The 17,219-nt window shown below is 44.4% G+C and overlaps 1 protein-coding gene across 2 annotated transcripts; it reads left to right on the top strand.

Moving 5' to 3' along the window:
* Window positions 1-1,409: 1,409 nt before the first annotated feature.
* Window positions 1,410-16,725, top strand: LOC147209117 (uncharacterized). Of its 2 annotated transcripts, XM_086104731.1 has the most exons (6): window positions 1,410-1,634; window positions 3,323-3,382; window positions 3,483-13,993; window positions 14,913-14,971; window positions 15,658-15,806; window positions 15,889-16,725. In XM_086104731.1, exons 2-6 carry the CDS (start codon window positions 3,340-3,342, stop codon window positions 15,972-15,974), a joined length of 10,848 nt encoding a protein of 3,615 aa, XP_085960857.1. In that variant the 5' UTR covers window positions 1,410-1,634; window positions 3,323-3,339; the 3' UTR covers window positions 15,975-16,725. The 2 variants fall into 2 exon arrangements, with proteins under 2 accessions (XP_085960857.1, XP_085960858.1); XM_086104732.1 differs by lacking the exons at window positions 1,410-1,634; window positions 3,323-3,382.
* Window positions 16,726-17,219: the final 494 nt, after the last annotated feature.

Raw genomic sequence — 17,219 nt, 5'->3', positions numbered from 1 at the left:
AACATCACAGGAAAGCAACTTTGCACCCAAATTAATGCAAATAAGACAGTTGAAGGTGGAAACTAACTTCCAGATTGGTACGATGGCCACGCCGGAAGCAAGAGCGTGCCTGCATGCATCACAGTCGTTCCCACATGATAACAACAGCGCTCTTCTGCCAATTCCTTCCACAAAAAGGGGCTCAAAGAAACCAAATATTTCCTCCAATAAGACACACCTTGACAAATGTGATGCGTTGAATCTGATCACTTTTTTTTTTTTTTTTGGTCAAACATATGCGCGGTTTTGCTGCACGGGTTCCCATTTTTGCGTGCAGAAATGCAAATGGTTGCCACGTGAGTCGAATTGCCAAATGCAAATTCAACGTTAACCCTTTCATCCACCCTGTAAGCTGATAACATGATGAGCTGTCCACTGCAGTAACCGCTGTCCTTGAAAGGGTTAAAACAGAGAATATTGTCATGTATCCTAAAATATGCTTATGGATAAACCTGTCACGATAAATTTTTTCCGGGTGATATATTTTCCCAGAAACTATCGCGATAAACGATGGGTCTCGCTTCTTTAAAATTCCACTCATATAGTGATGTGAGAGCAAATGTGATCATAATTTCATGTCATCATTTTGAAATGAAATTTATCATTCCATTCTCAAGGACATTGAACATTTGTTTTGAAATGTAGAACAATAAAATATCTTTAAAACAAAAAACAAAAAAAAGACTGTGGCTCTGTTAGACAAAAAAAAAATGCACTTGAACAAATATTAACTCTTAACACATGCAACCACATCATAGCGATAGCGGCAGAATCAAATGAAAGCCCTTATCGCCTTCATCGTGGCTGTTAGGTAGATCCACATTTTTAATGTAATCTGTCAGGCCTATCTAGTTTACAGTTTGATTAAAAGTTAAAGAAGGATTACAGGAAGCGCAGCATGCTCTCAAACATTACGAGGGCCACTCAGTATATCAAGGTGACGTTTCTATTCGAGACAGAAGCTTGATTTCTCTCAGCGCTGCGCCACATTTCTGCCATTGACGTCTGGGGTTGTGTGTAGCTTCTGTGTAGAATTCTTTGGATTGACTCTTACGCCACAGTGCTATTAATCTCGAAACTGTGTTCCACTGACAAAATCTTTGAGGGGAACCAAAGAGGTGGGGGAAAGGTCTGGGCTACAAAGGAGATGGGCAAACACGTGCCAACCCAAACTGGTTGACCGGCAAGTATGATTTGCATCACAAAGTTCACCGCTGTGCAAAACTGGAGCTGGACCAAAATAAATAAATGAATAAAGATAACAGTAAAAATTAATGCATGCTTTGGTTGACGCTCGTGGAATGCATCCCTTATTATCTTAAGAAGTGACCTGGGAAACGCATAAGAAAATGACAGTGGTTGGGGCAGTTTGAGTTCTTTCGTTTCTCACCATTGATCATTTGATGCGATGAAACCTTCAGCACAATTTGGGAGCCACGTGACATCCGTTAAGCCCCTTCTCTCTCTTTGTATAATACACACATGCAACTACAAATTACAGGAGACCAAGTACGAGGACAAAACCCTACTGTTTGGTGTTATAACTATGCAGATATAAAAGTAAAAATCAACGACAACAAAAACCACTGGAAGAGGTAAGTGCGTTTTACATTTCCAGCTATTATAATACTTTTTTTTCTTTTGGGGGGGGCATGACAAAAATCAGTATTTCAAGTAACATTTGAAGGACACTTTTAAATTAATAATTTCATTTATGTCTATGTACTGTATAAACCACATAAAAAAAATATTTTTTCCCAGGTATTTTTCAGTCTGTGACTGGGTAGAAGTAAGCGCATTTGATGACTTGCACATTGAATGTTAAGGTAAACGATAATCTAATTATATATAAATATGTATTTTTCTAACATTATACTGAACACCTTTGCAATATAGTGTGCGGCTTTAAAAACTATAACTGCACCATGATTTGCGTAAAACCACATTTTGAACATTTGGATTTTTTTTAAAATGTATTTCATGGATGGATGAAAATTGGGATTTTTTTTAAAATTATACAGCAATATATTTGATTTTACAAGATACTGTAATTCACACACATTGTGAATTGAAACATTTTATGTGTTCATGAAATAAATGACATTTTTGAACCCTTTCGGGGACAGCAGTTACTGCAGTGGACAGCTTATGATATCAGGTTACAGGGTACATGAAAGGGTTCAAGAGAAATAATTGGTCAAATTGAAATAAAATATGAACAAAAGTGCAAAATTGTGGAATAGAATGCTGAAATGACACCAGAGTTGTCATTTGTTTTGGATTATTCATGATAGGTTTATTTCATTTTGCTTTTTTTTTTTTTTAGTTCAGTGAATTTTAATTTGTTTTAAAAGCAGCTGAGCTTGAGTGGTGTATTTGGTTTTTTTGCATTCTTTGTTTTAGTTTAGGTTTTATTAGTTTTTTAAAAATATGTGGAGTATTTATTTGTGTGGGGCAAGAAACGAAATTAAAGGTCACAAAGTATTGTGTAATAAAGTAAACAACAATTCTCCAACGACTGTTTGAGCTTCCTTCTTCTATTCATGTGGATAGCATGACCAAAATAAATACTCGACAGCTAATGGACGGAAAATAATAATAAGACAAAAACAAAGGATATTTTTGCTGCAATTAGATTTCATTTTAGTTAGTCACATTTTATACAAGGGGCAACTCTGGGCCAAATTTACAAAGAATGATCTGCGGTGCTTGATCGCAACTTTAATTGCACTTAATTAGTACGAACAGTTTACTGTCAGAATCTCCGATTCACAAAGGAGACTGCGCAAAAAAAACAAACAAACAAAAAAAAACACCGGCTAAAACACAAAGTTCGACACCGATGTAATTTGACGCAGGTTTTGTGAATTAGATGCGATATGTTTACTCAACTTTGGCCCACGAGCTAGGCGCAAAAGCTGCACAATCCTTTCGGGAATTCGGCCTTCAATGTGCTTGAAACAAGAAAAGATGCTGCAGTATTAGTTTCAGTGAGTATTCATTTTAAAAATTTCATTTTAATTTTATTTTATGAACAAAAAGGTTTTCTCAAATTTATTTCATTAGTTTTTTTGAAATCATAATCTTGACACCAAAGATGTGGAAGATACCGACATAAATTCACATTTTGGGCAAAAACGTGAAAACTACAACATTCATTGACATCAAAAAGCATCAGAACATAAAATTGGAAAGAATAAAAAAAGAGACCAAAGTGCAAAATGTATTGAAATAAAAGTGACTGTTCATTTTCTTGGATTGACTGTTTTTTCAAATTTTGTAGAATCAAGGACAGAAACAATGACTGCTGCACCACGGTTAACAGCTGTGCTACTGCTTTTTGGTAAATCTGCTCTTTGTGTGCAATGAAACAAATGACGGGTCACTTGAAATGTAGGCAACTAATGTTTTTGCTCTTCACATCTTCACCATATCAACCACAGCAGCCGCAACAACCGCCCATCCATGTGTAAATCAAGGCTCAATTACAACCGCAGCAGTAGCAACAACAACTGCCGGTGAAAGCCCAACACCAGGTTTAATACAGACCAGAGCCATTGCAAAAACAACCATCGGTCCAACTACGACACCGAAGGCAGCAGAAGAAACAACAGCTGCCGATCAAATCATACCAAGCACAGAACCAACCACAGCAGCAGCGACAACAACAGCGGGTCCAAGTACGATACCAGGCTCAACAGCATCCGCAGCAGGCACAACAACAACCACGGTCGCACAGACAACAGCAAGCTCAACACCAACTGCTGACGTCACGAAAGCAACCACAGGTCCAGGAACAAAATCAGGCTCATCAACATCCTCAGCAACCAAGACAACAACCACCAGTCTAAGTACAACAACAGGCTCAAGAGCAACTGCAGTTTTGACAACAACCACGTTCCCAAGTACAACATCAAGATCAACACCAACTGCTGAAGTCATGACAACAACCGCAGCTCCAGGGACAAAATCAGGCTCAACAACAACCGCAGCAGCCACGACAACACCCACCAGTCCAAGTACAACAACCGATTCAATAGCAACTGCAGTTTCGACAGCAACCATGGTCCCAAGTCCAACAGCAAGATCAACACCGACTGCTGAAGTCACAAAAACAACCGCAGGTCCAGGGACGAAATCAGGATTAACAACAATTTCAGCAGCCATGACAGCAACTGCCAGTCCAAGTGCTAACACCGGCTCAAAAGCAACCACAGTTTGGACAACAACCACGGTCCCAAGTACAACAGCAAGATATACACCAACTGCTGAAGTGACGACAACAACCGCAGGTCCAAGCATGAAATCAGGCTCAACAACATTTGCAGCAGCCACGACAACAACCGCCAGTCCAAGTACAACAACCGATTCAATAGCAACTGCAGTTTCGACAGCAACAAGTACAACAGCAAGATCATCACCAACTGCTGAAGTCACGAAAACAACCACAGGTCCAGGGACGAAATCAGGCTCAACAACAACCGCAGCAGCCAAGACAACAACCACCAGGGCAAGTACAACAACAGGCTTTAAACAACCAACAGCAGTCGTGACAACAACCACCAGTCCAAGTACAACAACAGGCTTTAAACAAAAAACAGCAGTAGCGACAACAACCACCAGTCCAAGTACAACAAGAGGTTCAACAGCAAACGCAGTTTCGACAACAACCACGGTCCCAAGTACAACATCAAGATCAACACCAACTGCTGAAGTCATGACAACAACCGCAGCTCCAGGGACAAAATCAGGCTCAACAATAACCGCAGCAGCCAAGATAACAATCACCAGGGCAAGTACAACAACAGGCTTTAAACAAAAAACAGCAGTAGTGACAACAACCAGTCCAAGTACAACAAGAGGTTCAACAGCAAACGCAGTTTCGACAACAACCACGGTCCCAAGTACAACAGCAAGATCAACACCAACTGATGAAGTCACGACAACAACCGCCGGTCCAGAGATGAAATCAGGCTCAACAATGACCTCAGCAGCCACGACAACCACGACAACCATGACAACCACCACCAGTCCAAGTACAACAACAGGCTCAATGGCAACCGCAGTTTCGACAACAACCACAGTCCCAAGTTCAACAGCAGGTTCAACACCAACTGCTGAAGTCACATCAACAACCGCAGGTCCAGGGACAAAATCAGGCTCAACAACAATTTCAGCAGCCATGACAGCAACTGCCAGTCCAAGTGCTAACACCGGCTCAAAAGCAACCACAGTTTGGACAACAACCACGGTCCCAAGTACAACAGCAAGATATACACCAACTGCTGAAGTGACGACAACAACCGCAGGTCCAAGCATGAAATCAGGCTCAACAACATTTGCAGCAGCCACGACAACAACCGCCAGTCCAAGTACAACAACCGATTCAATAGCAACTGCAGTTTCGACAGCAACAAGTACAACAGCAAGATCATCACCAACTGCTGAAGTCACGAAAACAACCGCAGGTCCAGGGACGAAATCAGGCTCAACAACAACCGCAGCAGCCAAGACAACAACCACCAGGGCAAGTACAACAACAGGCTTTAAACAACCAACAGCAGTCGTGACAACAACCACCAGTCCAAGTACAACAACAGGCTTTAAACAAAAAACAGCAGTAGCGACAACAACCACCAGTCCAAGTACAACAAGAGGTTCAACAGCAAACGCAGTTTCGACAACAACCACGGTCTCAAGTACAAAAGCAAGATCAACACCAACTGATGAAGTCACGACAACAACCGCCGGTCCAGAGATGAAATCAGGCTCAACAACAATTTCAGCAGCCACGGTAACAACCGCCAGGCCAACAAGAGGCTCAATAGCAACCGCAGTTTCGACAACAACCACGGTCCCAAGTACAACAGGAACATCAACACCAACTGCTGAAGTCACGACAACAACCGCCGGTCCAGAGATGAAATCAGGCTCAACAACAATTTCAGCAGCCACGGTAACAACCGCCAGTACAACAACAGGCTCAATGGCAACCGCAGTTTCGACAACAACCACTGTCCCAAGTACAAACACCGGTTCAATAGCAAACGCAGTTTCGACAACAACCACGGTCCCAAGTACAACAGCAAGATCAACACCAACTGCTGAATTCACAACAACAACCGCAGTTCCAGGGATGAAATCAGGCTCAACAACAACCGCAGCAGCCACAACAACAACCACCAGTCCAAATACAACAACAGGCTCAAAAGCAACCACAGTTTCGACAACAACCACATTCCCAAGTACAACAGCAAGATCAACACCAACTGCTGAAGTCACGAAAACAACCGCAGGTCCAGGGACGAAATCAGGCTCAACAACAACCGCAGCAGCCAAGACAACAACCACCAGGGCAAGTACAACAACAGGCTTTAAACAACCAACAGCAGTCGTGACAACAACCACCAGTCCAAGTACAACAACAGGCTTTAAACAAAAAACAGCAGTAGCGACAACAACCACCAGTCCAAGTACAACAAGAGGTTCAACAGCAAACGCAGTTTCGACAACAACCACGGTCTCAAGTACAAAAGCAAGATCAACACCAACTGATGAAGTCACGACAACAACCACGGTCCCAAGTACAACAGGAACATCAACACCAACTGCTGAAGTCACGACAACAACCGCCGGTCCAGAGATGAAATCAGGCTCAACAACAATTTCAGCAGCCACGGTAACAACCGCCAGTACAACAACAGGCTCAATGGCAACCGCAGTTTCGACAACAACCACTGTCCCAAGTACAAACACCGGTTCAATAGCAAACGCAGTTTCGACAACAACCACGGTCCCAAGTACAACAGCAAGATCAACACCAACTGCTGAATTCACAACAACAACCGCAGTTCCAGGGATGAAATCAGGCTCAACAACAACCGCAGCAGCCACAACAACAACCACCAGTCCAAATACAACAACAGGCTCAAAAGCAACCACAGTTTCGACAACAACCATGTTCGCAAGTACAACAGCAAGATCAACAACAACTGCTGAAGTCACGACAACAACCGCAAGTCCAGGGACGCAATTAGGCTCAACAACAACCATGGGTCCAAGGTCAACACCAAACTCCCCCCAAACCGCTGAAGCCAAAACAACAACCGACAGTCCATGTGCAACAACAGGCTCAACAGCAGCCACAGCAGCTACAACCACAACCTCTGGTTCAAGTGAAACACCAGGCTCAAAAACAAGCACACCAGCATCGACATCAACCACAGGTCCAACTACAATCCCACACGTTGAACACACAACAGCTCAAACAACAACCCACGGTCAAAGTGCAAAAACAGGCTCACAACCAACCTCTGAAGTCATGACAACAAACACAAGTCCAAGTACAAGAGGCTCAATAGCAACCGCAGTTTCGACAGCAACCATGGTCCCAAGTCCAACAGCAAGATCAACACCGACTGCTGAAGTCACGACAACAACTGCAGGTCCAGGGACGAAATCAGGCTCAACAACAATTTCAGCAGCCATGACAGCAACCGCCAGTCCAAGTACAAACACCGGCTCAAAAGCAAACACAGTTTCGACAACAACCACGGTCCCAAGTACAACAGCAAGATCAACACCAACTGCTGAAGTCACGACAACAACCGCAAGTCCCGGGATGAAATCAGGCTCAACAACAACCGCAGCAGCCACGACAACAACCACCAGTCCAAATACCTCAACAGTCTCAAAAGCAACCACAGTTTCTACAACAACCACATTCCCAAGTACAACAGCAAGATCAACACCAACTGCTGAAGTCACGACAACAACCGCAGGTCCAAGCATGAAATCAGGCTCAACAACATTTGCAGCAGCCACGACAACAACAGCCAGTCCAAGTACAACAACCGATTCAATAGCAACTGCAGTTTCGACAGCAACCATGGTCCCAAGTACAACAGCAAGATCAACACCAACTGCTGAAGTCACGAAAACAACCGCAGGTCCAGGGACGAAATCAGGCTCAACAACAACCGCAGAAGCCAAGACAACAACCACCAGGGCAAGCACAACAACAGGCTTTAAACAAACAACAGCAGTAGTGACAACAACCACCAGTCCAAGTACAACAACAGGCTTTAAACAAACAACAGCAGTAGCGACAACAACCACCAGTCCAAGTACAACAAGAGGTTCAACAGCAAACGCAGTTTCGACAACAACCACGGTCCCAAGTACAACAGCAAGATCAACACAAACTGATGAAGTCACGACAACAACCGCCGGTCCAGGGATGAAATCAGGCTCAACAACAATTTCAGCAGCCACGGCAAAAACCGCCAGTCCAACAAGAGGCTCAATAGCAACCATAGTTTCGACAACAACCACGATCCCAAGTACAACAGCAAGATCAACACCAACTGCTGAAGTCACGACAACAACCGCAGGTCCAGGGACAAAATCAGGCTCAACAATAACCGCAGCAGCCAAGATAACAACCACCAGGGCAAGTACAACAACAGGCTTTAAACAAAAAACAGCAGTAGTGACAACAACAACCAGTCCAAGTACAACAAGAGGTTCAACAGCAAACGCAGTTTCGACAACAACCACGGTCCCAAGTACAACATCAAGATCAACACCAACTGCTGAAGTGACGACAACAACCGCAGGTCCAAGCATGAAATCAGGCTCAACAACATTTGCAGCAGCCACGACAACAACCGCCAGTCCAAGTACAACAACCGATTCAATAGCAACTGCAGTTTCGACAGCAACAAGTACAACAGCAAGATCATCACCAACTGCTGAAGTCACGAAAACAACCGCAGGTCCAGGGACGAAATCAGGCTCAACAACAACCGCAGCAGCCAAGACAACAACCACCAGGGCAAGTACAACAACAGGCTTTAAACAACCAACAGCAGTCGTGACAACAACCACCAGTCCAAGTACAACAACAGGCTTTAAACAAAAAACAGCAGTAGCGACAACAACCACCAGTCCAAGTACAACAAGAGGTTCAACAGCAAACGCAGTTTCGACAACAACCACGGTCTCAAGTACAAAAGCAAGATCAACACCAACTGATGAAGTCACGACAACAACCACGGTCCCAAGTACAACAGGAACATCAACACCAACTGCTGAAGTCACGACAACAACCGCCGGTCCAGAGATGAAATCAGGCTCAACAACAATTTCAGCAGCCACGGTAACAACCGCCAGTACAACAACAGGCTCAATGGCAACCGCAGTTTCGACAACAACCACTGTCCCAAGTACAAACACCGGTTCAATAGCAAACGCAGTTTCGACAACAACCACGGTCCCAAGTACAACAGCAAGATCAACACCAACTGCTGAATTCACAACAACAACCGCAGTTCCAGGGATGAAATCAGGCTCAACAACAACCGCAGCAGCCACAACAACAACCACCAGTCCAAATACAACAACAGGCTCAAAAGCAACCACAGTTTCGACAACAACCATGTTCGCAAGTACAACAGCAAGATCAACAACAACTGCTGAAGTCACGACAACAACCGCAAGTCCAGGGACGCAATTAGGCTCAACAACAACCATGGGTCCAAGGTCAACACCAAACTCCCCCCAAACCGCTGAAGCCAAAACAACAACCGACAGTCCATGTGCAACAACAGGCTCAACAGCAGCCACAGCAGCTACAACCACAACCTCTGGTTCAAGTGAAACACCAGGCTCAAAAACAAGCACACCAGCATCGACATCAACCACAGGTCCAACTACAATCCCACACGTTGAACACACAACAGCTCAAACAACAACCCACGGTCAAAGTGCAAAAACAGGCTCACAACCAACCTCTGAAGTCATGACAACAAACACAAGTCCAAGTACAACAAGAGGCTCAATAGCAACCGCAGTTTCGACAGCAACCATGGTCCCAAGTCCAACAGCAAGATCAACACCGACTGCTGAAGTCACGACAACAACTGCAGGTCCAGGGACGAAATCAGGCTCAACAACAATTTCAGCAGCCATGACAGCAACCGCCAGTCCAAGTACAAACACCGGCTCAAAAGCAAACACAGTTTCGACAACAACCACGGTCCCAAGTACAACAGCAAGATCAACACCAACTGCTGAAGTCATGACAACAACCGCAAGTCCCGGGATGAAATCAGGTTCAACAACAACCGCAGCAGCCACGACAACAACCACCAGTCCAAATACCTCAACAGTCTCAAAAGCAACCACAGTTTCTACAACAACCACATTCCCAAGTACAACAGCAAGATCAACACCAACTGCTGAAGTCACGACAACAACCGCAAGTCCAGGGACGAAATTAGGCTCAACAACAACCATGGGTCCAAGGTCAACACCAAACTCCCCCCAAACCGCTGAAGCCAAAACAACAACCGACAGTCCATGTGCAACAACAGGCTCAACATCAGCCACAGCAGCTACAACCACCACCTTTGGTTCAAGTGCAACACCAGGCTCAAAAACAAGCACACCAGCAGCGACATCAACCACAGGTCCAACTACAATCGCAAACGTTGAACACACAACAGCTCCAACAACAACCCAAGGTCAAAGTGCAACAACAGTCTCACAACCAACCTCTGAAGTCATGACAACAAACACAAGTCCAAGTACAACAAGAGGCTCAATAGTAACCGCAGTTTCGACAGCAACCATGGTCCCAAGTCCAACAGCAAGATCAACACCGACTGCTGAAGTCACAAAAACAACCGCAGGTCCAGGGACGAAATCAGGATCAACAACAATTTCAGCAGCCATGACAGCAACCGCCAGTCCAAGTGCAAACACCGGCTCAAAAGCAACCACAGTTTCGACAACAACCACGGTCCCAAGTACAACAGCAAGATATACACCAACTGCTGAAGTCACGACAACAACCGCAGGTCCAAGCATGAAATCAGGCTCAACAACATTTGCAGCAGCCACGACAACAACAGCCAGTCCAAGTACAACAACCGATTCAATAGCAACTGCAGTTTCGACAGCAACCATGGTCCCAAGTACAACAGCAAGATCAACACCAACTGCTGAAGTCACGAAAACAACCGCAGGTCCAGGGACGAAATCTGGCTCAACAACAACCGCAGCAGCCAAGACAACAACCACCAGGGCAAGCACAACAACAGGCTTTAAACAAACAACAGCAGTAGTGACAACAACCACCAGTCCAAGTACAACAACAGGCTTTAAACAAACAACAGCAGTAGCGACAACAACCACCAGTCCAAGTACAACAAGAGGTTCAACAGCAAACGCAGTTTCGACAACAACCACGGTCCCAAGTACAACAGCAAGATCAACACAAACTGATGAAGTCACGACAACAACCGCCGGTCCAGGGATGAAATCAGGCTCAACAACAATTTCAGCAGCCACGGCAACAACCGCCAGTCCAACAAGAGGCTCAATAGCAACCATAGTTTCGACAACAACCACGATCCCAAGTACAACAGCAAGATCAACACCAACTGCTGAAGTCACGACAACAACCGCAGGTCCAGGGACAAAATCAGGCTCAACAATAACCGCAGCAGCCAAGATAACAACCACCAGGGCAAGTACAACAACAGGCTTTAAACAAAAAACAGCAGTAGTGACAACAACAACCAGTCCAAGTACAACAAGAGGTTCAACAGCAAACGCAGTTTCGACAACAACCACGGTCCCAAGTACAACAGCAAGATCAACACCAACTGATGAAGTCACGACAACAACCGCCGGTCCAGAGATGAAATCAGGCTCAACAATGACCTCAGCAGCCACGACAACCACGACAACCACCACCAGTCCAAGTACAACAACAGGCTCAATGGCAACCGCAGTTTCGACAACAACCACAGTCCCAAGTTCAACAGCAGGTTCAACACCAACTGCTGAAGTCACATCAACAACCGCAGGTCCAGGGACAAAATCAGGCTCAACAACAATTTCAGCAGCCACGAGATCAACCGCGAGTCCAAGTACAAACACCGGCTCAATAGCAACCGCAGTTTCGACAACAACCACGGTCCCAAGTACAACATCAAGATCAACACCAACTGCTGAAGTCATGACAACAACCGCAGCTCCAGGGACAAAATCAGGCTCAACAACAACCGCAGCAGCCACGACAACACCCACCAGTCCAAGTACAACAACCGATTCAATAGCAACTGCAGTTTCGACAGCAACCATGGTCCCAAGTCCAACAGCAAGATCAACACCGACTGCTGAAGTCACAAAAACAACCGCAAGTCCAGGGACGCAATTAGGTTCAACAACAACCATGGGTCCAAGGTCAACACCAAACTCCCCCCAAACCGCTGAAGCCAAAACAACAACCGACAGTCCATGTGCAACAACAGGCTCAACAGCAGCCACAGCAGCTACAACCACCACCTTTGGTTCAAGTGAAACACCCGGCTCAAAAACAAGCACACCAGCATCGACATCAACCACAGGTCCAACTACAATCCCAAACGTTGAACACACAACAGCTACAACAACAACCCAAGGTCAATGTGCAACATCAGGCTCAACAACATCCGCAGCAACCGAGATGACAAGAAGTCCAAATCCAACATCAGGCTCAACTCCAACCAGAGCACCGATGAGACCAACAACTAGTCCAGAAACAACACAAGCTTCCACACCAACAAACAAAGTCACGACAACAACCTGCAGTCCATGTGCAACACTAGACTCAAACGTAACCACAACAGCTACAACAATAACCCCGGGTCCAAGTGCAACACCAAGCTCAACAACATCCCCACTAACCAAGACAACAACAACCAATCCAAGTCCAACATCAGGCTCAACTCCAACCAGAGCACCCATGAGACCAATAACCAGTCCAGAAACAACTCAAAGTTCAACACCAATCACCAAAGTCATGACAACAACCGCCAGTTCATGTGCAACACCAGACTCAAACGTAACCACAACAGCTCCAACAACAACCCTGGGTCCAAGTCCAACACCAAGCTCAACAACATCTGCAGCACCCGCAAGACCAACAACCAGTCCAGAAACAACACAAGCTTCCAAACCTACCACCAAAGTCACGACAACAACCGCCAGTCCATGTGCAACACCAGACTCAAACGTAATCACAACAGCTACAACAACAACCCCGGGTCCAAGTGGAACACCAGGCTCAACAACAACCATAGAATCCAAGACAACAACAACCAGTCCAAGTCCAACACCAGATTCAAACGCAACCACATCAACTACAACAATAACCCCGGGTCCAAGTGCAACACCAAGCTCAACAACTGGTTCAAATCCAACACCAGAGTCAACAACATCCGCAGCAACTAAGACAACAACAACCAGTCCAAGTTCAACATCAGGCTCAACTTCAACCACATCACCCACAAGACCAACAATGAGTCCAGAAACAACACATGGTTCCACACCAACCATCATAGTTACTGCAACAACCGCCAGTTTATGTGCAACATCAGACTCAAACATAACCACAACCGCTACCACAACAACAACCCTGGGTCCAAGTGCCACATCAGGCTTTGAACAAACCACAGCAGCAGCGAGAACAACTCTCGGTTCAAGTACAGTTCCACTGTCAAAAGCAACTGCTGCAGCCACAACCACAGCCAACGGTCCAAGTACAACACCAGGCTCAACAACAACCGCGGGTCCAACCACAACACAAAGCTCTAAACAAACCAGAGCAGTTCCAACAACCCTGGGTCCAAGTGCACCACCAGACTCAACAGCAACCACAGCAGCTTCAACAAGACCCTTGGGTTCAAATACAACATCAAGCTCAACAACTATGCCAGCCGTGAGAACAACTGCCGGGCCAAGATTGACACCAAAACCAACAAATTTCCAATCTGCAAAGTCCGTCACGGCGCTGACGACACGACGGGTGACGTTCCGATCGGCGGGAGAGCAATTCACCTGGGACCTGTCAAATTCATCTTCAGCAGAATTTAGCATTCGAGCCAACACAATCCAGACAACGGTCAGCACCAGAATGAGCACATATTGATATGAATCATGGTTTAAAATGCCGTCAAATGTCGACACATCTTTTGTAAAATGGCAACATATTTCACCTGTGTCGATCACATTTCAATTTAAACTGCTCAAAATATGATTTATTTTCTTCTAAAACCTCAAATCGTCTAGTTGCAGCCACAAATAGGTGATCCCGTTTTGGATCGGAATACCCCCAAATAGGCGTGTAGGCCATGGAAACGCTGACTTCGTAGGCCATGGAAACATTGATGCCATCCATCTCATTACACTCCACCAAAGTTGTCGGTAACATTACGACTTAAATCATGCAAAATTACGAATTTACGCTCATACGACTACAATCATAAAATGCTGACATAACAATTTATCCCGTAATACTTCACCTGTGTGGTAACAATACAACTTAAAATGTGCCATTGAAATGAAAATATTTGTTTTGTAAAATACTGCACTGACATATTTCTTGTCAAATAATAGTTGTCTCACCAGCGATTGGAAAAAAGTTTTCTTGTAAAATTATAACATTCAGCTCATATTTTACTGGAATTGCGGTAACTCAATGTGCAAAATGTTGACGTTATGCTCTTAAAATTATAATATTGTTATTGCAAAATGCTGACATTGTTCTAGTCGAACAACATTTGGCTTGTAATACTTGACTAGGGTCGTAACATAACTTTCCAATGTGCCAAACTATATTCTTTTTTTATTGGAAATGACAATATATTTCTTTTGAGACTACTTTTTTTTTCTAGTGAAACGCCAACCGTCGCTTCAGATTGTTTCATCAGCATTCGTCTTTCAAATCGACAAAATTTTGGAAAGGCCGACATTTTTCTCACAGTATTTCATCAGTGCGTTGGTTGTATTACAACATTGTCCTTTTCCCTGTGTTTCCACAGCTTGAACCCTTTTTCAAGAGTGAATTCCCTTCATGCACCTTGGATGTGGTTTCATTCAGGTCAGTTGTCGCTTAAGGCGCTGATGACAACAACAACAACAACAACAATAATAATAATAATAATAATAGGGGGCGGCCCGGTGTCGAGCGGTGCGTTAACCTCACAGTGCAGAGGTCGTGTGGGTTCGATCCCCGGCTCTGGCCTTTCTGTGTGTAGTTTGCATGTTCTCCACGTGCCTGCATGGGTTTTCTCCGGGTACTCCAGTTCCCTCCCACATTGCAAAAACATGCACGGCAGGTTAATGGGGCACTCTAAATTGTCCCTCGATGTGATTGTGAGCGTGAATGTTTGTTTGTACTGTATATGTCTGCCTTGTGATTGGCTGGCAACCAGTTCAGGGTGTACCCCGCCTACTGCCCGAAGACAGCTGGGATAGGCTCCAGCACGCCCGCAACCCTTGTAAGGATAAAGCGGTTCATAAAATGGATGGATAAATAATTAGGAATGGGCAACTACTGACACCAGGAATTGGGCCAATACTGGCCTAATTTTGAGGTATTGAGTAGTCATTGAAGCCGGCAATAACAGCCAATGATAACTACGACAAAAAAAGTTTGACATCTAGTAAAACCCCCTTGGCAGTAGTTGGTGCAATATTCAGGCAGTTTGACACATCGATGAATCTTCATCTGCGTTAGAAAGACACATCTCTCACATTTTTTTTTTGTCATTGTGCATCTGGCAGTTTTGGCTCCGTCATCAACAACATGGACTTGAACTTTCCGTCCAGCTCGGTGCCCAACCACAGCGCCATCGCAGACGTTTTGATGGACGCCGCATCCCACATCACAGCTTTTGACGTGGACACCTCATATATTTTGGTGGATGGCACAAGTAAGTTGTTCAAAAAGCGAGCATTGCCTGTTTGGGGTGGTCAAGACAATATGTGACTTTTCTTTCTTGTTTTGTTTTTCAGAACTTTCAAGTGAAGCGAGTCACAACACAAACCTGATCAATGCTTCCTACCTGGTGCTGTTGTCATGGTTACTGATTCAGCAATAAGTTTGCATGGGAAAATATGCCAATATGATGTACTTTTTTTTAGTATCATGACGATCAAAATCATGCGAGGTAACATTACAGGCTCTATTTTCGTGCTTGGGCAATGCCATGCTTGAAATTGCAGAAAGAGAAATCGAATCGCTGGGGTCCATGCATGACCCGTTTATATAGCAAGATCTCCCCCTTGCAGATGATGTTGTCGGCCACATGGGCAGTTGGAGACCGCCCTGCACTCACAACCGTACATCCATATGTGACAACCAATTAGTTGTGTCACACGATCAGTGGGTGCTATTACAGTAGTTTTAAGATGATGTTGAATGTAATTCATTGAATGAATTGATTTCAACAATGATTCAGAGGGATTGTCCCACGTTGTTGTCATATTTATGAAGGAAATAGGATGACACGCACCACACATGTCCGCGGAGCACTGAATCAGTTTTCTTGTGCTTTGATCAAATTCACAAAAATCAACTAAACATAATATTCTATTAAAAATCAATGAAATGTCCGTCATGAAATGTTTTTATTCTAGATTGAGGTCTTCTTTGTTCAATCAATACAAAATAATGCATGCAAAGTATGTTTAATTTACTGTTAACTCCTTTTTTCAACAGACGCTCCCCTTTTTACATTATCCCAATACAAATGTTCTGTTTTAATGAGACATTTGCAATATAATTCCAAAACATAAAAACACATGTACCTTTATCATTGTATAAAACGCAATAAAATCTCTTTCTGTATATCAATGGCAGCAGCTATGATTGATTTGCTTTTAATTTACTGTGTCCCCGCAAAGTCGTGTTCCACCCTGTTGGGTGCTTATCACCCTGAGATTTGTGATGTCATCCTATTCTGATATATATACAAAGATGTATGTATTTAAATGGCGATACAGTGGTACCTCTATTTACGAACGTCTCTTCAAACGAAATTTTCAAGCTACGAAACGCCTCAACAAAATATTGCCTCTTGTTATGAAAGAAATTTCAAGATACGAAAGGTACAAAAGTACAGTAAGGGCTGGTAGTCTCAGCTCCGAGTTTCCTGAAGGCGACATACTTATAGCTGCTCTGCCATTGGCTATTACCGAGCATCATCCTGGCATCTCATTGGCTAAGAGGGACCTCTACCGTATGTGTCTATAGCTGTGGTTTTTAACTTGGGTCCGATCGAACCCTTGTGGTTTGGTGAATCGGTCTCAGGGGTTCGACGGAGCCTCTACCATACAATTAAAAA

The sequence above is a fragment of the Hippocampus guttulatus genome, chromosome 2 (genome assembly GCF_054856545.1).
Source record: "Hippocampus guttulatus isolate MCC_2025c chromosome 2, RoL_Hgut_1.0, whole genome shotgun sequence".
NCBI classification, from domain to species: Eukaryota; Metazoa; Chordata; class Actinopteri; order Syngnathiformes; family Syngnathidae; genus Hippocampus; species Hippocampus guttulatus.
This window is presented reverse-complemented; position numbering and strand designations above follow the sequence as displayed.

Coding starts and splice junctions, on each gene's coding strand:
- LOC147209117 (XM_086104731.1), top strand. CDS start 3,340: ATGACTGCTGCACCACGGTTAACAGCTGTGCTACTGCTTTTTG. Junction 14,972..15,657: donor TTGGATGTGGTTTCATTCAG/GTCAGTTGTCGC, acceptor TGCATCTGGCAG/TTTTGGCTCCGTCATCAACA. Junction 15,807..15,888: donor TATTTTGGTGGATGGCACAA/GTAAGTTGTTCA, acceptor TTTGTTTTTCAG/AACTTTCAAGTGAAGCGAGT.